This window comes from Strongyloides ratti (genome assembly GCF_001040885.1).
Source record: "Strongyloides ratti genome assembly S_ratti_ED321, chromosome : 1".
Taxonomy (NCBI): Eukaryota; Metazoa; Nematoda; class Chromadorea; order Rhabditida; family Strongyloididae; genus Strongyloides; species Strongyloides ratti.
The window spans coordinates 4,677,102-4,699,982 of NC_037307.1; the positions used below are offsets into that span (position 1 = coordinate 4,677,102).

At 23.2% G+C, this 22,881-nt stretch overlaps 8 protein-coding genes across 8 annotated transcripts; 3 read left to right on the top strand and 5 right to left on the bottom strand.

The window, feature by feature from the left end:
• Window positions 1-328: 328 nt before the first annotated feature.
• Window positions 329-1,912, bottom strand: SRAE_1000151200 (Serine/threonine-protein kinase hippo; the record flags this gene model as incomplete). Its single annotated transcript, XM_024648478.1, has 2 exons — window positions 329-1,868; window positions 1,908-1,912. The coding sequence occupies 2 exons, from the start codon at window positions 1,910-1,912 to the stop codon at window positions 329-331; spliced, it is 1,545 nt and encodes a 514-aa protein (XP_024502451.1).
• Window positions 1,913-3,395: 1,483 nt separating this feature from the next.
• Window positions 3,396-4,421, top strand: SRAE_1000151300 (Hypothetical protein; the record flags this gene model as incomplete). Its single annotated transcript, XM_024648479.1, has 1 exon — window positions 3,396-4,421. The coding sequence occupies one exon, from the start codon at window positions 3,396-3,398 to the stop codon at window positions 4,419-4,421; it is 1,026 nt and encodes a 341-aa protein (XP_024502452.1).
• A 72-nt stretch (window positions 4,422-4,493) lies between these two features.
• Window positions 4,494-5,633, bottom strand: SRAE_1000151400 (Methyltransferase-like protein 13; the record flags this gene model as incomplete). Its single annotated transcript, XM_024648480.1, has 3 exons — window positions 4,494-4,724; window positions 4,769-5,521; window positions 5,565-5,633. 3 exons carry the CDS (start codon window positions 5,631-5,633, stop codon window positions 4,494-4,496), a joined length of 1,053 nt encoding a protein of 350 aa, XP_024502453.1.
• Window positions 5,634-8,141: 2,508 nt separating this feature from the next.
• On the top strand, window positions 8,142-9,791 carry SRAE_1000151500 (Sphingosine-1-phosphate lyase 1; the record flags this gene model as incomplete). The annotated part of the gene is made up of 1 exon (XM_024648481.1): window positions 8,142-9,791. The coding sequence occupies one exon, from the start codon at window positions 8,142-8,144 to the stop codon at window positions 9,789-9,791; it is 1,650 nt and encodes a 549-aa protein (XP_024502454.1).
• Window positions 9,792-11,267: 1,476 nt separating this feature from the next.
• On the top strand, window positions 11,268-12,591 carry SRAE_1000151600 (Rh30-like protein; the record flags this gene model as incomplete). The annotated part of the gene is made up of 2 exons (XM_024648482.1): window positions 11,268-12,123; window positions 12,170-12,591. The coding sequence occupies 2 exons, from the start codon at window positions 11,268-11,270 to the stop codon at window positions 12,589-12,591; spliced, it is 1,278 nt and encodes a 425-aa protein (XP_024502455.1).
• Window positions 12,592-13,205: 614 nt separating this feature from the next.
• On the bottom strand, window positions 13,206-14,622 carry SRAE_1000151700 (Hypothetical protein; the record flags this gene model as incomplete). Its single annotated transcript, XM_024648483.1, has 2 exons — window positions 13,206-13,307; window positions 13,366-14,622. The coding sequence occupies 2 exons, from the start codon at window positions 14,620-14,622 to the stop codon at window positions 13,206-13,208; spliced, it is 1,359 nt and encodes a 452-aa protein (XP_024502456.1).
• A 307-nt stretch (window positions 14,623-14,929) lies between these two features.
• SRAE_1000151800 (Nematode cuticle collagen, N-terminal domain and Collagen triple helix repeat-containing protein) lies at window positions 14,930-15,883 on the bottom strand (the record flags this gene model as incomplete). The annotated part of the gene is made up of 1 exon (XM_024648484.1): window positions 14,930-15,883. The coding sequence occupies one exon, from the start codon at window positions 15,881-15,883 to the stop codon at window positions 14,930-14,932; it is 954 nt and encodes a 317-aa protein (XP_024502457.1).
• A 645-nt stretch (window positions 15,884-16,528) lies between these two features.
• SRAE_1000151900 (Rab-GTPase-TBC domain and Pleckstrin homology domain and Pleckstrin homology-like domain-containing protein) lies at window positions 16,529-19,996 on the bottom strand (the record flags this gene model as incomplete). The annotated part of the gene is made up of 4 exons (XM_024648485.1): window positions 16,529-18,232; window positions 18,356-19,290; window positions 19,337-19,831; window positions 19,891-19,996. The coding sequence occupies 4 exons, from the start codon at window positions 19,994-19,996 to the stop codon at window positions 16,529-16,531; spliced, it is 3,240 nt and encodes a 1,079-aa protein (XP_024502458.1).
• Window positions 19,997-22,881: the final 2,885 nt, after the last annotated feature.

Consider the following 22,881-nt stretch of genomic DNA (forward strand, 5'->3'; position numbering starts at 1 on the left):
AGAACTCTTAAAATTATAGAGTTTAATTTATATATAAGTATCATTGCATGATTATGTTGTGTTGATTGTTATTATTATATCCGTTTCGACTTTACAAAATTATATCTTGGTCAATAAAATATATTATTTATATTAAAAATATTGATATTAAAATGATTAAAAATAACCAATTTTCAATTTACAACTTTAATTTATTTAGTTAATTATAAAGTTATAAATTTATAAAGTGCAATAATTTGAAATATGGCAAAATTTCATTTATAAAAAAAAATAAAAACAAATTATATAGATATATTTATATATATAATATATTTTTTTTAGAAAATTACTACGATACATTATTTTTTTTTAATTCAATAGCATCTAAAATAGGTTGTCGTTTTATTTGATATCTTTTTTGTAAATCTCTTAATTCATTATCCATTTCAAATTCAAGATTACCTTTCTTTTGTAACAATTCTTCTGTTGTCATTTTTTTTAAAAATCCATAACCTTTTAAAGCATCATTTTCAAAATTATTAAAAATATTAATTTCACTTGATGTTGTACTGATACTTCCTATACCACCAACAGCTCCAGATTCATCCAAATTAAACATATGAAAATTATTAATTAATGATGGTGTTTTATATAAATAACTATTACTATCACTATTTTTTGTATCCATATGTTGAATTGGCCTAGGTGTTCCAATAAATCCCTCATTTCCAATTAATCTAAAATTATTATCAGCTTTCATTGCTGTTTTAAAAGTGTCATTATATTGTACTGGTAATGCAGGTATACTAGAATTTTTATTTTCAATTTGTTGTTGTATAAGAGTACCTTCATAATATTCATTATTACCTTCATCTAAATTATCATTTGGTTTTAATGTTTTTTTATAAATCATTGTTGATGAATTAGTTGAGTCATTTTTTATTGTTGGATCAGAAGATGATGTTTTTGAAATATTTGAAATTTTATTTGCATTTGGTAATAATTTTGCTATATTTTGAGAATCTTTTATCATTTCTAATAATATTTCATTATCTTTTGCAGAAGTTATAAAAGGATCTTCAAGTAAGTCACTAGCATTTGCACGTTCTTCTGGATTTTTAACTAAACAACGTGTAGTAAATTTCCAAAATTCTTTACTCCAAATTTTTGGATTTTTTAATGTTGGTGCAGGTTTTGTTGGTATAAGAAAAATTGCTCTCATAGGATGCATCTCTGCATGAGGAGGTTTACCTTCAGCCATCTCAATTGCTGTTACACCAATACTCCAACAATCTGCCTGTGAGTCATAACCAGATTCTCGAATTACTTCTGGTGCCATCCAATATGGTGTACCAATAACAGTATTTCTTTTTGCCATTGTATCTGTTAATTGTCCAGAAACACCAAAATCAGCCAATTTAGCTCTACCATTTTCATTAAGTAAAATATTTCCTGCTTTTATATCTCTATGAATTTTTTTTAAATCATGAAGATATTTTAAACCATGTAATGCATCCTTCAATACAACAGCTATTTCATTTTCATTTAATGTTTTTCTTCTAATTCTCATTATATCAGATATACTTCCAGCCCCACAATATTCCATAACAATCCATAAATCTGAATTTTTAAAATAACTACCAAAATATTTTACAACAAATTCACTATCACATTGTTTCATAATTGATATTTCTTTTATAATTTCTTGTAAATCATTTCCAACTTTAACTGTTTTTATGGCAAATGTATGACCTGTACTTTTGTGAACAGCTTTATGTACACTACCATATGAACCTTCACCTAATTTACTTACAATTGTAAAAACTTCATCTGGATCTTTATTTAAAGTATCTTGGTCCAATTTAATATCTTGCTTAATGATATTTTCACTAAAATTTAATAAAATCAATGATCAGATACCAACTTACTCCATCTTTATATGATTAATAAAAAAAATATAATTTAAAAAAATTAATATAACAAATCAAAAATCATGAATTTAATGTTTCCGTGTTATTGGTTAGTAAAAAAATAAATACTTTTAGTTAATTAATTGCTTTATAATAAACATAGATGTTCTGTAATAGTTAAAACTAAATAATATATAAAACTTTCTTTTTCTTCTAGCAATTGTTGTCTTGCAAACACCTATACTTGTTATTGCATCGGCAAGATATAACCCTTTTTACAACACGCATACATTCATAGTGGTAACGCATAGCAAGACAACATAAACAGACAATCGTTATAAAACATATGTATTACTAGTTAACGCAAATGTTTTTTTTTTTTTTACATTTACTTCTATTAAAAATTTTTATTATTTACCTTTCTTTAATTATCTATCACAAAAAAAAAAAATTATTCATAACAATTTTAAGATAACATTTTTTTTTTTGATATAAGAATAAACATTTTTGCAGGTATTTTAAGTTTAAAGTTAAAAAAAATTTTTTTTTTCTTTAGTATTTAAAATGTCTTTATTAACATTGTTTTTTTTTTTTGTTGATTTTTCAAATGTTGGTAAGATTTGAAATGTTTTTGATTTTAATGTAAATATATTTATATAATACATGATATATTGAAAGAATTGATAATCTTAAGTGCAAAACTTGTTATATTTTGTTTCTCTTTTTATCTTTTTCACTATTTAATAAAGAGTTTGTTGTTTATTGATAAAAATTTAATGTTTATTACTTAAATCAGGCAATTTATATTTGAAATACATGATTGAAACTTTTATGAAACATTCAACCTTGTAATTAACTAATCGTTAGTATATTTTCTAACTAATATATATAATATATATATATATAAAATAGATATATTTGCATAGAAATATCAAGTATTTATTGTGAATGTTTGTTAATTTTTTTTTTTTTTTTTTTTTTGTTAAACGTGAACATAATTTAATGGTGGTAATTGCATTTTTAATATATCTTCTCTCTGTAAAGGTTATGCATTCTCTATGCATGTCTCTTATTTGTTGTATGAAAATATACATGAATACTAAAAATAAGATAAGAAAATAACTGTAATTATAAGACGGTGCTTTCTCAAAGCACCAAAAGTTTTCATCAGCTTTCAAATATAAACACTACAATACTTTGACTTTTTTTTTTGTGCATATTTCCAAGTTGGCTCTTGCCACGCTTAATATTTTTATTGTTATTTGTAAAAAAAATATCCAGTATTTCATGTTATACATTTTGTTTTTGTTTATATGATATTTCTTAATTTTATAGATATATAAATACGCGTATATTGATCAAAAAAAAAAAAAATTAAATGTTGTTACTTATTGATAATAATATTATGCTTTTATTATATGAAACAATAAACATGATATTATTTAATTATTACTTGTTTTGTAGTTTTAGGATAAATATTTTTTTATTTTGCATCTCTACTATTTCATGTCATTTCCAGTAGATCCTGAATGTTTTATAAGTCTGGATCCTTTTAGTAAACAAGAAAACCAAATTATGAGTACTTTTGAGCTTGCTCCACCAGATCCTTCTGAGGATTCTACACCAATTGATCCTTTTCAGTCAACAGTATCAGATTCACAAAATATTTCAACAATGTTAAGTCCTGATTTTGAACCACAAAATAATAGTACAGAATCGTCACTACCTCCTGGCTTTGAGCCACGTCAAAATAATAGCATACCAGAATTAAATATTGAATTTTCGAATTCAAATAATAATACACGTGCGCGATTTGATGATCCAGAAGAACCTTCTTCATCAAGATTATCTCCTCCTCCTCCACTTCCTTTATCACAAGAACACCAATCTTCTGTTTTAATTGGTCTTGGTACACATCATCATTTGCAAACAGGTCAAGATGACATCACATATACCTCTGTAAATAATTCAAATATTAATAATGATTTCGTTGTTTCTTCTTTAATAACTACAAAAACATCAATTGATAAAGATAACGAAAGTCGGCTTCTTCAATATCGTTTAAATAAAAGAGTTGAATCATTTAGAAATAATAAACGAGAGGAATGTACAAAAAAATCACCAAAAAATTTAGCAACCCCTAAAGTTAGTACTTTAATCTCTTCAAAAAATAATCTGTCCAATTCAGATGATGGGAACTTATTGATAGGTAATTCAAGTCAAAATATCTCTACTTCTACCTCAACATTAAAGAGAACTGCAGAACAAATTAATACTTCAAAAGAGGAATCTTTAGAACAAATAAATGAGGTTAATGAAGAGGTACTAATTGATCTAACAAAAAGAAAACGTCAAGAAGGAAAAGAAATAGAAAATTCTTCAAAAGAAATATCAAACTTTGATTATCAATGTGATATTGCAGGAAATGGTAGGAACACTGAAGAGACTGACAAAATTGATAATGTTACAATGTCATTACCTAGTAGTATTTCATCAAAGTTTATTGACGGTTCCTGTAAAAAATATCTTTAAAAATCTCAGTAAATATCCTTTTTTTTTAATAACTTTCAGTGTATTTATTTATCATTCGTATTATATTTTTAATCAATAAATCGTTTTCAATCCTGATTTATTTAAAAGTTTAAATTTAATATCTTTCATATATTCTGGTAACTGCCATTCATCAATTAATTTTTCATAGGTATTTTGAAAAATTGATTGAGATTCTTCTAAATTATTAATAGAATATTTTACACATCCGATAACAGTATTAAGTTCATCATCAGAATGTCCATACATGCATACAGGAAATCTTTTAAATAATTTTTCTAAAAACTAAAATATATGTATTATTTATGAAAAATATTTTTCCTACTAACATTTTTAAAGTGGTAAGAACTATTTTCATTTGTTATTAATAAATTGACACTAAAAATACCAGTTGGTTTTAGTATTTGCTTTATTTTATCTAGTATGTCATCCTTTGTAAATGCTTCTACCGGACAGGGAATAGGTTCAGATGCTTCGCATGCATCTAATATTATAACATCATACAAAGTATTAGATAATACTGAATCCTCAATTGTTTTAATACCATCTTCATATTTTATATGATAATTATGACTATTATATTGAATATCAAAATATTTTCTTGCAATAATAATCATTTGTTCTTCTATCTCAGAAACTGTTATATTAAAATTACGATATTTTGTATGTAAAAACATTGAAAGTGAACCACCACCAAGACCAATTTCTAATATATTTCCTTTTGTATTAGGAGATTGGGACATTATATTCATTGCAAAAGGAATTGTAGCTAACATTATAATATAATCACCATCAATATGATTATGATTTATTTTCCAAAGTGTTGTATCAGAAGTCCAAAAATCATGACCATCTGGTTTAATTAATTTTACTGATGTTTCTAAAAATCGAAAATCGTCATTTAAAATAATAAATCTATCTACAAATCCATCTTCAGATATACGGTCAACTACAGAATAACAAACATTGGTAAAAAGTGTTGAGCACAACCTATCAATGTTTTTAGTATTTTCACTATTAAAATATTGTTCTCCATTTAAATAAGGGTTATCATCATCTACTTTACTATAATAATTATACATCTATAATAAATAACATACTTGTATTATATTAATATAAACATACAGTTAATAAAAATGCTGTTGATAAAGCAATATAAAGGCTTATTCTTTTTTTTGTCAACCAATAAAACATTAAAAATGGTAAATATGTTGGAAAAAAAAATAACATTTGATTTATATAGTATTTTATAATAATTTCAAATGTTTATTTCTTTTATAATTAAAATATACCATAGTGCCGAATTTTTGATAAATGATCTTGTATTAAAGTTACTCCTACACCATTTTGGAAAGAAGTTTCAATTTTTAATTTATTACCATTACTAATATTAATTTTTTTTTATAATATCAATATTGAATTAATGAATAATTTTTATTATAAAAAAAAATTGTTTAAAATAAATATTTAGAGAGGTCACCTTTTTTATTGGGATTTATTTATTTAATTTTTGTAAAAAAATTTTTTTAAATTTTATATAAGAAATCATAAATTGTCTATAAAAAAAAAATGTTACTTTAAATTTTATTTAAAAGTTTTTTAATAGTATTTATAAAAAAGACAAAGTATCACAAACAATTTATTGTGATAAAAAATTTTAATCAAATCATTTGATTTTCAAAATTTAATTAATCTTTTATCAATTTAAAATAAAGTAGCTTCTATCGGCATTATTGCTTGTTAAAAGCACATTGTACTTTTAAAACACCAATACATCCCTACTAATCTTTATCATTATTTTAAATCTATTTTTTTTCTAAAAAAATATCTTGATTTGTATAAAATAAAAATAATTAACAAAAAAATAATTACAGGAAGATTTGTGTCATGGTAAATTAATATATAAAATTTGATGTATATAATATTGTTTGTTTGCCTTAAATAATAATTTTGTTAGTACACAATTTTTTTTAATACACTATTATCATATTTAAATAAAAAAAATTAGATTTGTGTTTTTTTTAGAAAGTATAATTTACATAACAAAAAAAAAATTATTTAATAATTTTATATGATAACATAAAAATACTTTACTATTTTAAATTAAATGTTAATAAAGTTAATTTAAAAAATAAATTTTATTATTAAAAATGTTGTGTAACAATTTTTGATTTATTTATAAAATAATTAGAAATTTAAAAACTTTAATAAAATACATACCACCAGCATTTTTTTGCCTTGTTGTAATGTGAACAAATGGTAGGTAAATAAATTAATGAAAAGTTATAATATTTAAAAACTATCATTAAAATTTTTACGCAATGATATGGTTTTTTTTTAACAATTTATAAAATAAATATACTATGAAGCAAAAAAAAATAATCTTGTTTGCTTCTACTTTATCTAAAATGTTTTTAGTTTAAAAAATTTAATAATATCACCCAATTTTGTGAAAATTTTAAAATTACATCATCATAATATTTGTATTTTTAAAAAAGAAAAAAACTATTTTATTTTTAAATTTTGATGGATGAAGTAATGAAAAATCATTACAAAAGTAGATATTAAAAAAAAATACTAATAGATAATTTTTAATGTAAATAACAATTATAAAAATTATTTTGTTTGATATATTAAATAACAAATAATCATTAACAAAAATAAGATTATACAAATAGAATAATGTATAACAAATGTATTTTTAAATAAGTAATAGATAGGATTTATTTGAAAATACAAAATTTTTATATAAAGTTATTGTATATTTGAAGTCTTTTTGTGAAATTTTGTTAAAAATAAAAATTACTTTATAAATTTATAAATTTTTTTGGAAATGGTTGAATTTTGTAATTTTTATGTTCTTTTGAATTATTCAATAAAGTTATGATATAGTACAATTAAATTATGTGAAAATAATATAATAAATTTTTTTGTCTAATGTACTTTTTTGAGGACAAACAATTTTTTGTAAATAATTTAATAAATAAAATATTTTAATTACCAAAGCAATTTATATAATTGTTATTGTTTTTTATTTTTAGTAATTTGAAAAAAATCACATTTTATGTTTTTGTGGTTATGAATATATAAAAAAACATTGAAATTTGAAATGATGGATTGTAAAATATAAATTCAAAAAAAGTAATAATTCTAAATGATTAAATTACATGTATTTTTTGATATTCTTCAATAACTATTTTGTTAATTTTATAAAAACTTAAGTTTAATAACTTAATAAAAGTAAATATTTTTCTGAATACAACAAAAACAAGCATATAATCATAAATTTTTAAATAAATAAATTGAGGAAACAAATTTCATTTAACCTTGATTTTTTTTAAAAAAATATTTTATACTTAATTATATATAATAGTAAAATTTTTATATACTAGTCATTATTTTTATAAAATAATAAAATTTCTTAAAAATTATTAATTTTGGAGTCTTTAAAATGTTTAGTTACATTTAATCACATGTCGTTTTTCCAAATACATATTCTTATAAAAGTAAACAATTTTCTTTACTATTGATACTTCCTTTATCAGTCTATTGTTTGATAAAAGTTATAATCTTATCTTTATTAATAGTACACATATATACAATTAGCAAAATTCTAACTTATTCATTTAACATTGATTATATTAAAATATTATTATAACGATTCTTAATTATATAATTTTTATTTTTTCTCTTTCAGATACTATGTCACTTTCAAAAGAAGTAAAAGAAATTATTGGAGAAGGATGGGATAACATTAATCTAAAATTAGATAAAATTCAACCTGGAACATTGGTTATTTTAACAATAACAGGAACATTAATTATAACAAAATTTGGAAAATGGTTAAAAAAATCAGAAAAACCTATTCATAAAAGAATAGGTTCATATTTTTTTTCACTTTTAAGAAAACTTCCTGCTGTTCAAAAAGAGATTCAAAAACAATTAGCTGGTACAAGAAAAGAATTAATTCATTCTATTCATAAATATGATAAAGAAAAAAATTTTATTAAAGAAATTCCAAATAAAACAATGTCTTATGAAGAAATTTTGAAATTAGCAAGTGAATATGAAGAAATGTCAACTTTTGATGTTAAAGGTGGTAAAGTTAGTGGAACTGTTTATACAGATATAAGTGATGATCATCTTAAACTTATAACGGCAATTTTTAATAAATATGCCTACTCTAATCCACTTCATCCTGATGTATTTCCGGGTGTCAGAAAAATGGAAGCTGAAGTTATTAGAATGATACTTAATTTATATAATGGTACATCTGAATGTACTGGTTCAATGACAAGTGGTGGTACTGAATCAATTATACTTGCTTGTTTTGCATATAAAAAATTGGCATTATCTAAAGGAATTGAAAATCCAGTTATTGTATGTCCATCAACAGCTCATGCAGCATTTGATAAGGCTGCTGATTTATTTGGAATAAGAATAAGACATGTACCTGTTGATGAAAATCAAAAAGTTAATATAAAAGAATATAAAAAAGCTATTTGTAGTAATACATGTATGCTTGTTGGTTCTGTACCAAATTTCCCATCTGGAACAGCTGATCCTATTATTGAAATTGCTGAATTAGGAAAGAAATATAATATACCAGTTCATGTTGATGCTTGTCTTGGAGGAATGCTTATTCCATTTATGGAAGAAGCTGGTTATCCAATTCCATTATTTGATTTCCGTGTTCCTGGTGTTACTTCTATCTCTTGTGATCTTCATAAATATGGATATGCTCCAAAAGGAAGTAGTGTTATCATGTATAAAACATCTGAATATCTTCATAAACAATATTTTAGTGTAACTGATTGGAGTGGTGGAATTTATGCAACACCAACAATTGCTGGTAGTAGATGCGGAAGTTCTATTTCTGTTGCTTGGGCTACTTTATTATTTATTGGAAAAGATGAATATATTAAAAGAACACGTAAAATTATTGATTCATGCAAAAAAATTGTCAAAAAAGTTAATGACTTAAATAATGGTATTGAAATTCATGGAAATTCTGATGTTAGTGTTGTTGCTTTTAAAAGTAAAAAATTTAATATTTATGCCGTTTCTGATGAATTAAATAAAAAAGGATGGAATTTAAATTGTCTTCAAAATCCTGATGCTATTCATTTTTGTCTTACATATAACCAAGCATCAGATGATGTTGTCAATTCATTTGTTTCTGATTTAAAAAGTGCTGTTGAAGAGGTTAAATCAGATCCAGAGAAAGGAAATAAATCTAAAAGTGCTGCTATTTATGGTATGGCTGCACAGGTACCAGACAAAAGTTTGATTGATGAAGTTACCAGTCTTTATTTAGATGCCTGTGTTATGATTCCTGAGAAAGAAGAATAGATTATTTCACTTTTATACTTAAATATTATTTAATTAATAGGTGTAATTGTAGGTTAATTTTATATAAATATAAAATTTATTTTTTTTTTATAAAAATTAATGTAAATATTTAGTAAAATTGATATCATCAATTGTATATAATTATTTTTATTTTAAGTAATAAAAATTGATACAGGATATTTTAAGTATTTTTATGATATGTTATTGTTAAATATTTGGTGAATAACTATTCATTAAAAAAAAGATTCAAACTTTAATTTTTAAATATCTTAAAGCATATAATTAAAAAAAATGGCAAAATACTTTAATTATTTTTTAAATAAAGGAAAAAGTATATTTATAAGATTTCATTAATTGATCTTTTTATTAAATAATATTATATATATTAACAAATATAATTTTATTAATTTAATTCATATATATAAATTAAACTATCTATGTCTTATTTCATTAATAAAGAAACTATTTTCTTTTGGTTTATATATATATATATCTATTACATTTAAATATATTAAAAACAAGTACCTTTAATAGTTTACTTATTTTAATTATCTTAAACAATTTAAATAATGTTAAAATTTTTAGTAACTATTTTGCACGCTATCAATTTGAACAAATTATTTTATTAAATCACAAAAGATAAATAATTATATGTAAAATAAATTTAAAATACAAAAATCAAGGTTATAAATTTGTTACAAAATATGAAAATATTATATAATATTATAAGAATTATCAAACTTTTTTTAAATTGAAAAAAAAAATTAATTAAGGAAATATATATGACAAAGTAAATTTATTGTAAAATTTATTTATAAAGAATCAAGTAAATTGTTATAAAACGTGGTTGATATAATTTTCGTATAATTATTAAAGGTAATTTATATAAGTTATTCTTTATAGATCATAAATTAAACAATGTTTTTTTTTTTGAATGATTATTTAGTAAAACCTATAATTTTAGTTAAATCTGAAGTCGTAAATTACTTCCAAAAATGTTTTAAATAGTTAAATATGGTCGAGAAAAATTCAAGAGTTTTAAAAATGATTTATGATAATTATTTATATATAACTGTGAACATATTATCAACATAATTGCCATAAATTAGTTTATTTTAATATTCTTCTGGGTCGTATGTTATACAGTATCTCATTATCTTTTTTTAAATATTAAAGTAATAATAATTTTAATATATCAACAAAATCATTTACATTAAAATAAGTTTATAGTTTATTGTACGCCTATTTTTAAATAATATAAATAAGTAATAGCTTCTTTTATTATCATAAAAGTTTAAAAATTGTATTTTTCAATAAATATGATAATTTTATTTTATAATTAGTTTTGCTATAAAAAGTTTCTTTTAAATATATCAAAATAATTTTTATCTTATATATTTTTATTTTAGTTGGTAAAAAATGACGGAAAGTAAAAAGAATAACAATTTTATTATTATATTGTCAATACTTCATATAATGTTTATTGTATTATTTGGTATTTTTACAAAATTTCCTCTAAGTAATACAAAAAATAAAGCTACAGAAAATTATTTATATTTTACTGATATTAATGCTATGATTTTTATTGGTTTTGGTTTTTTAATGACATTTTTAAGAAGATATGGATTTTCTGCCGTTGGTTTAAATATGCTTCTTGCATGTACAACCATTGAATGGTCAATTATAATTAGAGGTTTACTTAGTGAAGAATTTCATGAAAATGGATTTTTTACATTAACTATAAATAGTATAATTTATGGTGATATTTCTGCTGCTGTTATACTTATTTCAATGGGTGCTGTTTTAGGAAAATTATCCCCAATACAATATTTAATAATGGCATTTTTTGAAGTACCTGCTGCTTTGATAACAGAACATATTATTATTGAAGTTTTACATGTTACTGATTGTGGTGGATCAATTGTTGTACATGTCTTTGGAGCATACTTTGGTTTGGCGATTGCAAAAGTACTTAATCGTGATGGAATTCAAAAATCTAATCATGAAGGTTCCATTTACCATAGTGATATCTTTGCTATGATTGGAACATTAGTACTTTGGATATTTTGGGGAAGTTTTAATGCTGCATTGGCTGATGGTGAGGAAGCAAAAAGGAGATGTCTTATTAATACACTTTTGTCACTCTCTGCTGCTACAATAGCAACATTTGTTACATCACAATATGTTAATAAACATAGAAAATTTGATATGGTACATATGGCAAATTCAACATTAGCGGGTGGTGTTGCAATTGGAACAGCATCTAATTTAGTTTTAAATCCATTTATATCAATGATTATTGGAACGATTTCTGGAATTATAAGTGTTTTAGGTATTTTTATATATAAATTATCAAAAATATAATTTTTATTTTATAGGTTATGAATATATAACACCAACTTTAAGTAAAAAGTTTGGAATGCATGATACATGTGGTGTTGGAAATTTACATGGAATTCCTGGTATTATTGCTGGTATTTCTTCAATAGTTATAGCATTTATTTATACTAAAGAAGATTATGGAGATGAATTTTCATCAATTTATCTTTCTGATAAATTTGGAAGAACACTACCAACACAAGCTTTATATCAATTATTTGGTCTATTAATAGCAATATTTTCATCATTCATAACAGGAGCAATAACAGCACTCATTCTTAGACTTAAAATTTTTGATCAAGTACCAGATGAAGATTTGTTTTCTGATGAGAAATATTACCATACACCTTGTGATTTTGATTTTACAACTAGAATAATTGGACACATTGATAATGTAGAAATTACAGAGAAAAAAGTTTAATTGTTTTTAGATTAATTTAGAAAATAATAATTCATGAATATAATAATATAATAATTTTAAAAATAATATATAGTTTTTTTTTTTAATAAAAGTTTTACCTAATTATTATATATATTTTAAATTATTATAGTCCCTCGAAAATTAAATTAATATATAATGTTTAACCATTTATAAAAGTTTCATTCAATAATATTTAGTTACTTTTTTGTAATCAATCTTTCATTAAATAAAAACAAAGTAGGTTGACAGATTTTTTTAAAAAAAAAATAAACATTTATTTTTTTTAATCTATTGATAAATAAACGTTATAAAAATTTATATAAAATATTTTTGTTATAAAATTTTTTATAAAAATATTTATGGAAAAAAAAATATTTAATTTAGGTAAAGAATAAAATTAAGTAAATAATGATATTAATTATTAAAAAAAATTTATAAGATCTATTAGTAAATTTAGTAAATATATATACTAAAAAAACTATTTATGTTGTAGTTTTAATCATTAATTTTTACAATTATAATATTAAAACATATTTAAAGTATTAAAAAAAAATTTATAATAATTTATTAAAGAAATGGAACTGTGCGATGTCATTAATTGATAAAAATTATATTTATGATGCAGATGGTTGTAGAAATGCAAAGCGAAATGATTTCTTATTCATTAGCATTTTTGTTAAGCTTTTATCTTCAATTGGGTCATTTATCCAAAGTTTCTAAATATTTTTTTTAAAGAAAAAATGAAATATAATAAGTTAAAAAAAAACAACTTACAGTTGCTGGTTCTTGTCTCCATATTAGAAGTGCTTCCTCACTTGTATTATATTTCCCAGTTCCTGTTAAAACAATATCTTCTTCATTTGCCTTACTAGCAATAATACTTTGTATTGATTCATCAGATATCTTTAATTTCATTAATAATTCAAGATGTATATTTCGATCTTGTATTGATGATGGTTTACGATTATCTTCAAATTCCAAGTCCTTTCTACGTAAATGTGTTTGATTTAACATATTTTCTTCGTCATCAGAAGCTTCTGATATTTTTGATTGTAATATAAAATCACTTGTATCTATAGATCGTGGACATCTAGATAATTTTCGCCTTGATATATTTACAGTTTTATTTATTGGTGTTCTTTCAGCAAGATAATCAACTGCAAGACCATTTGTATCAGTAAAATGACTTGAATCTTCATCAGAATATATTTCAAAAAGATCATCAAATTCTTGTGATTGATTTGTATTAGAAAAACATGATGGAGAAGCAATATCACATTCATTAGACATATTATTTGATGTTCTTACATGACTATATTTACGAAATATGGGTGTTCTTGAATATGTATCATCACTATGACCAATAGAACCATTTGAAGAAACTGGTTTTATATTACAGCATTTTTTTACACTTAAAACAGTTTGTCGTTTTTTATAATTATTATATACTTCATCATTTTCTTCATGTAATTTAAATGTACTTCCAATAATTGTTGTTTTTCTTTGTCGTTTTTCAGAATTATTTGAAAAGCAATCTTTATCAAATGGTTCAATTGAAACACTAAAACGTGTTGTTCTTTCATCATTTTTTATTAAATCATCTTCTCTCATAGCTTCAACTTGTGTTATTTCATCTTTTGTTGGAATATAACATATATTTTTCATATGATATGGCATATTAGTATACTCTTCTAAATTAAAATCAGGAGAAATTCGTTTTCCTGTAGGATATTTTATTTTACTTTCTGATGTTTCATCTTTCTCACATGTTTCAGATGATATTTTTTTTACTGAAGGTACATGTTCTCCTTCTTTAACTTCATATAACATTAAATATCCATCAACAGTTCCAACCCAAAGTGTATTATCAAAATACATTAATGCACTAATCTCAACATTATCTTCCATTTCATCATTTGTTTCATTGAAACTAGGTTTTCTATGAAGTTTATCATATTTAGCATCAAAAAGTAAAATACATGTATTATCATCACTCCATAACTGAACTAATGAAGAATGAACAGTTGCCATAAAAACACCATAATTAGAATTTTGAAGACAACGAATTTTTTCAAAAAATGATGAGCTTCCACCATTGGCAAATGAAGCAACATATATATGATTTATAATAGATAATGTTCTACAATGAAAAAATTTTATTTTTTTTTATAAACATTTTTACAAATATTTTCATTGAAGATTTACAAACTATTTTTCTACATTTATTTTAAAATGAATATTTTAAACTTAATCAACTAAATGTTTTGTTGAACTACGGTAAAAAATAAATGTAGAAATTAGCGCAAGATAAATAGATGTAAACCTAATAGATATATTTTTAATATCCTGGGGCAGTTCTAGGTGGTGGGCAGTGAGAGCAGCTTCCTTTTTCACCTTGTGGTCCTTGTTCACCTGGTGAACCTGGTTGTCCTGGTTGACCTGGTGCTCCATCAGCTCCAGCATCTCCTGGTGCTCCTTGTTGTCCTGGTTGTCCTGGTGCTCCTGCATTTCCTGGAGCTCCATCAGGTCCTGGGGCACCTGGAGTACCGGCTGGTCCTGGTGGTCCCATTGGTCCATCAACTTCAGAAAGAACTCCTGGAGCTCCTGGTGCACCGGCATTTCCTGGATGTCCATCACTTCCTGGTGGTCCTTGTGGTCCTGGTTGTCCATCACTTCCTGGTTTACCTGGTGCACCTGCGGCTCCTGGGGCTCCAGCATTTCCGTTTGGTCCTTTTGGTCCTGGGTTTCCGGCTGGTCCTGGTGGTCCGGCTGGGCAATCGAAGCAGAATTGGCTAGCATCTGAGATACCCTCTGATGGAGCATCTTTTCCTGGAATTCCTGGTTTTCCTGGAGCTCCATCTTTACCATCGAAACCATCTGATCCTGGTGTTCCAGCTGGTCCTGGTAAACCACTTCCACATGAGCAACATGTTGTAGCTTCAGCAATAGATCCACCAACTCCAGCATCAACACCACCATAAACATCTCTTGAATGTCTGAAGGCAGCTGAATTTGATGATACACCAGATGATTTGTGGGTAGCAGATCTCTTGAATTTTTTAGCAAAACTACTTGAACCTTCCATAGCATGATAAGTTTCTAACAATTTATCGACACGATGTTTACATACTTCAATCTCAAGATCAAGAGCTGATTGAGTATGTTGTAAATAAGAATAAACCGATGGTACCAAAATAACAGCTATTATGGTAGCAAAACATGAAATACTAATTCCAAGAATGGCTAATCTTTTCATAGAATCAGCTTCACTTTTCATTGTTTTAGGATCCATGGTAAATACTATTATAAAAGGATATTTTTAATATATAAAAGTAAACTACTTACCTTAAGTCGGTTTAGTTATGAAACTTAATATGACTTGTGTAAAATAGTTACTTTTATGATCCTTTTATAGTATTTTCCATATTTTTATATGCCAGCCCCTTCCTAATTTATGTTCTTATTTTGTTAAACATATTTGATCATATAAAAAACATCAAGGCTACTTTCACTGTTAGTTTATACTTTTTAGAGATATTCTTAATGCGCAAATACCTGTTTTATATTAAACGTTGCTATTTATTTCTTAAAAATCAAGCTCAACTTTTTACTGCTAGATGTCACTATCTTATTAACTAATATTCATATAGTAAAGATAGGATGCCGATAATGTAAGTGATATAGAAAGGTAAAACCAGTTAATGTTAAACTAAAACTTTTAATAATAACCTTTTTACTATTTAATATTTCTTTTCTTTTTTATCTTTTTTGTTAATTTATTTTTTTTTAAATAAAATTAACTATTACGATAACGATAATAAATTAATCTTCAATGAAAATAACTCGTAAATTAATAGAACTGTAATTTTTTTTTTCAAAAAATGAAACATTTCTATCATTTTTAAAAACATTTATCTTTTTTTTTTTTTAAACAAACTTACCTGCAACATATTTGAATAATTTTGCTACTAGGTACAGCAATCCAAAGAGTATCATCAACAATTATAGCATCTGTTATTCCAGGTGCAACATTAACATTAAATATTTCTAAACTTGTTGGAGCTATATCTAAAATATTTTCAAGAACAGTTAATGTTCCATTTGCTAATATACAATATAATCGATTTTCAAAAATAAATATTTTTAAGGCAACATCTCTTAATTTTAATTCCCATAGTGTTTTTACATCTAGACTTCCTTGTACAAATTCAATTGCTACAATGTACCCGGAAATTAAACTAATAAAGGCTGTTGATTCGTTCATAAAACACATTGTTACCGGCTTACAATCAAATTCTATTTTAGCAAGCTCCATCCGCCTACTTCCATTATATTCAATAATCGCAATTTTCCCTGTTTTTTGGTGACCCATTAACACGTATGCAAATCTATCTTTATCGTATGGATTAATAATGAGAGACGATATAGGGAGATCATTCTCTTTAATATCATTATTTGGTGATATCATCATAGCAAGCTGTGATCGCATTTTTTTTTTATGATTAAATTTTTCCTCTAATAATTTAACATAAGCATCATGTTTTTGTCGTAAGACATTTCTTGATGGCATTGGATTCATATCTTCAAATGCTGCTTTAATTAAACCATCACAATCATATGTAAGCTTTACTGAGGCTTTTAAAACTTTCATAACACCTATTGTATCAGTTCTTTTTAATAATTCATCTTCATGTAATGCTAAAAGTGCAAGTGAAAAACGAAATAGTACTTTTGGTCCCTCAACCAAAAAACAATCCCATATTCTTAACATTGTTTGAAATGGTACTGCATCATAAAAAAGTGTTAAAAACCAATTTAAAGTTACTGTAGTTAAATCAATATCATATGCCTCTAAATGTTGTGCTAATTTTGGTAATTTTACCTCAATTAATTCTTTTAAAACTTCCATATGAGCCTGGGCACTTGTTAAATTTTCATCATAATATGATGGTGGAAAATATTTTTCTGTTATTGCAACTAAAAACCAAAATGAATCTTCAGCAGAGAGAAATAATAATGCAACTGATGCAATAAAATTTAATCCTTGACAGTAACCTCCTTTCATTCCTACTGTTGAAGCACTATATAAACAAAAATTTTTTAAAACATTTTCTAACTTTGCAACACCACTACTTGTAGCTGAATTAAAATAAATGCTTAATGGAGCTGTACGAAGAAGATCAATTTGTACTTGCTTTTGAAAATATAATGAATAATGTTGTTCTGCTAGTGTACCTCTTGAATTTGATAAATTTGTATAATAATATTTTCCATATTTTTCTTTAATATCAAGTACTGTTTGATTAATTAATATTTTCCAGATATTTGGTCGCATTGATCTAGGTACTCCTGCTCTAACTAAATTACGTATTTCTATTCGATTTTTAAAACCAAATGTGTTTTGCTCTAATATTTGTTTCCATTTTATTTTTAAATCAGCATACTCTACTGTCTGTGATTGATAATATGCATGAAGTTGAGTGCAAATATATTGTAATGCTAACGATTGATCTGTAAATGAATGTTTAAAACCATATTCATCCACATAACAATTCGTTGTTGACATAACTGAGTCAAATGTTGGTAAAGATGGATCAGATTCTCTTGCTTTATCAAGTAACTTTTTTACACGTTTCTCATGCTAAAATTAAATTAATTTAAAAATCAAGGTCAATAAATATTATTTATAATAATAATAATATATTGCTACTATTACTACTACTACTACTACTACTACTATTACTATTAATATTGTTACACATACCACATCACCACCAAATAATCTAACCTGCACTGTATCTAAATTTGAATTACTTTCATTTATTGGTATTCTTAAACAACTTTGTAATAAAAAAACATATTCTCTTCTTTGATTATCATTTTCACATTCAAGTGCCAAATTTTTATTTGAAGCTTCATCAATTTTTTTTTGTAAATTTTTTATAGTTTCATCTTTTTCTTTATTTTCATTATTTAAATATTTTACCTGTTCTGATAAAGCTTTTTCTAATTCATGTGATGTTGCTTTAGTTAAATCAAGTGCTAATAAGGCACTATTTCTTCTTTTAAATGATTGAATATCATCAGATAATTCTTTAATATTTTCTTTTAATTGAATATTTTCATCAATAATTTGTGTTATTGTTTCTTTTTGTCGTTGAGTTAATGAACGGAGTTCTATTAGTTCATTATACAAACCAGTTGTTGATGACATTTCTGATACTTGATCAGAACGAAATGTTTCCGTTGATCCGGATGAAAACGAGTTAGCACGGGATAAAAGAATATGTGATGCATCTCCGCCAGATGAGTGACCTGAATCTTGTAAAGTAACATTTAAATTATCTGATTCATCCTCAGGATCATTAATATCCATACCTTGTTGTGTTTTAATATCAATTCCACTTTCTTTTAATACATCAATTTCTATTTTATCATCTGATTCATGTTTATTATCATAGAATGTTTCATCTTTTTGTTTATCTACCCAATTGCTAACCCATTTACTATTTTTATCATCTTTTTTTACATTATTTACAATAGAATGTTCTTTAATATTGAAGGAAAAATTTTTTTTGATTGATTGTCTTTTACTTCTTGATAAACTTTTTCTACCATGTACTGGTGATGTATTTTTTGAAGATGTTGAAATATTTAATTGTTTATTTGATGGATATAAACGAATAGGATCTGTGGATACTAAATAAAATTAATAAATTTAGAAAATAAATTTTTTTTTACTTACTTGATGGTCTTTTTTTAATTTTATAATTTTCATGTGGTATCTCATTTTCTTCAAAATTTTCATCTTTCTTTTTACTACTTTTATTACATAAAGTTTTCATTTCATCACTAAATTTATGCCAATCTATGTCATTATTTGAGGTAGATGTTGATCTATGGTATTCTTGTATACCAAAAATAGCTAATGAATCTTCATTTGTTGATGTTTCATCGGTATTTTGTATATTCTTACAATGATGTTTGATTGCACCATGCCAACATAAGGCACTTTGAATATTTGGTGCCACAAATTCATATTTTCTATGTTGAGTTGTTATGTTAAATGTTGTTGAATTTGGTAATAAATCAGAACATGATGCCGTTAATAAAGGAATCAATCCAGTTGGTTCTTTTTTTTTCTTTATAAAATCATCCCTTTCTTTAAAATAATATACCGTATCCGTAGTTTCTTCCAAGGCAAAATAAAAAACTTTTTTTGATTTTAAATAATCAAATGCTAGAAAAAAAAAATACAAAAATATATATTTTAATAAAAAAAAAGAAAATTAAACTTACTTCCTCCAGAAACTTTTAGTGTTAAATATCCTTCTAAACTATAACAATATGAACCTGTCACAGAATCTGTCGCACTGGAGGAACTACTCTTTTTTCTCAACATCATACTTATCAACTTTTTAATCAAGCCAATTTCATATGATTTTTTCTGGACAGGTGTAATAATATCCAAAATAATTCGCAAGATAATAGTTGAAAAATTTAAAATAACAAACTTAATTAAAGTGTTTTAAACTAAAAATTTTTAATTTTATTTATTTTTAATTTTTATAAATGCACTTAAAATATTATGCAATTTATTTAAAATAATAAAACAAAAAAACATTGATAGAATTTAAATGTAATCTCTAAAACAAGAACGAAATAATTTCCATAAACTTATTACATCTAAATTTATATAATAAGCCGATTTTTGTCAATTTTTAATTGGGGATTGTTGGAAGTTTTTAATATGTATAAATTTATTTCCATATTTTATATAAATTTTATATTATATAAATCAAAAAAAAAAAGTTTTATAATATTTAATTAAATAATAAAATAATATGTAAAAAAGAAATAAATATTTTGAAGTAAAGGTGGTAGTTGTTTAGAAATGAATACAATACTATATTAATAAAAATTGCAACTCTAAAATTGATAATCTACCAGACTTGATATCAATAAATTTTGTTATCCACTTTAATCATTTCTAAATATAGACTCAATTTCAAGATAAACAAATACTAATATTTGGATATCAAAAATTTTTGCATTATTACTTTAATCATCATTCAATACACTTGGTCAAGATAATATTGTATTTAAAAAAAATAACTTATATTTCAAGCGATACACCCAATTATTTTTCAGAATACAAATAAAGTATCAAAACACAGCTGATACTTATGATTTTAAAATAGGATTATCTTTTTTGAAACATGGTAATAATATAAAACAATATGTAAATTAATTATTATCATTTTTTTAAATAGTTTTAAACCATCAATAACAAACGAATAAAAAAATGATTATATTATTATATATTTAATATAAAATATGATACTATATATTAAGACAATATTTTACAAAAATATTTTTACTATCATTAATTAATTTTAATAAGATCTAGTATATAATTAAAAATATTAAAATAAAAAAAAATAAATTTAAAAATGAAATAATTATTTTTTTTGGTAGAGATTAATTTGCAACTCAACAATCTAATAAGTATTATAAGTTAAAATGTATTTAAATTTATGATAAATCTATTGAATATTACTTTTTTTTATTAAAATTGTTTTTTTTCTAATGTTTAGTTATAAATAAATATTTTTAATGGTCGTGAGTATTTTATAAAATGATTGAACACTTGTTGATTGTTATTAAAATAATAAATTTAATAAAATTTAGAAACATATATCATTAAACAGGTAATTATAAAAATAGTATTTTAATATAACAAAAATAATATTTTTCAATCCAATGATACTAAAAAATTGTACAATATATTATAATAAAAAAGATGGATAAATGAAAAGAATGGTAAATGTTGCACTTTCTATGTTAAAAATTAAGTTTCATGTCAAGCTATCTCAATATTTGGATACAGTAATTGTAAATAATATTGTCAAAATTTATTTAAACATAAGGCTATGAATGAGATGAGTAATTAATGTAAAAAGCTAATTCATTCTGATAATAGACAGATAAAAATATTTTGAATTTCATTTATTGAAATAACCTTATCAATTTAGTAGAATTAAAATAGTATATTCATTTTCTTTATAAATCCATACAAATGCACATGTGATAATTTTGTTATATAAATAAAAATGGGGAATGAAGCACTTGAAGTGTAGTAATTGAACAAAATGAAGATCCTAAATATATAAATGAATTTAAAATTCAAGAAAAATAAATATTTTCAATTTAGGTAGTTTATTTAATTTGTGGTTTTATAAAATGATATTATGACCATTTTATAATAAAAAATTTTTTTATATAATAACTAAAGAGCGTACTTGCTTAATAAACGTAAATGTTAATATACTAAACATGTTCAATATAAACATACATTTTTTTTTCAATTCATATTATCGTGAATCATAAATTTGTCAAAAAAAAAAAGTAGTTAATAAACGTAAACATAAGAAATTCAATCCACAGGGTGAACTGAATAAAAAAAATAAAAGTAAATAAATTCTTTATTATTTTATTAAGATTATGCAAATCTATTTGATATTTATTTTGTCTTAACAAAAACTCTGTCACATTTTTCATGATTTATAATTCAAATTTTGTGAAAATTATATTTGATAAAATTTTTCCATTTTAAAAATTTATCTTATTCATTTTTATTAAATTTTTATTTAAAAAAAAGTTACATAAAATATTATTTTTTTTTATTAATAAAAAATTTTGATACAACTTATTTATCAATTTAAATATACAAACAAAGTTATATAATATTATATTTTGTAAAAGAAGTTTTATTACAAATATAAAAATTCAATTAATCTTCAAACTAAACATATAAGCAAATATGTAGATCATAAAAATTATCATTTTATAAAAAGTTTGTACATAACAATATGTATAAATTATAGAAAATTTACTAATTTTTTTTTATTTATTACATTTAATAAAAATTAAATTAATCTTTCTTTTTTCTTTATATATTAAATAATTATGATGACATAAAATATATGATTGATATAATTATAAAAAATGATATATTGGTTTTATCTTTTTCATGGTTAAAAAAAAAATTTTGTTCAATTTCTTGATTATATTTTGTTGTTATTTCTTAATATAATTTATTTTTATAAATATATATTTTTAAAATATATTAAATAAATAATTCACAAAATTTGTTGTTTACTTTAATCATTTAGATTATTTTCTAATAATATATAATCTATCTAAATTTTTATTACTCTCATTAATATAGTTTAAGATATTTCAAAGAAAAAAAAAGTATAAATTTAATTATCAATTTGCAATAAATAT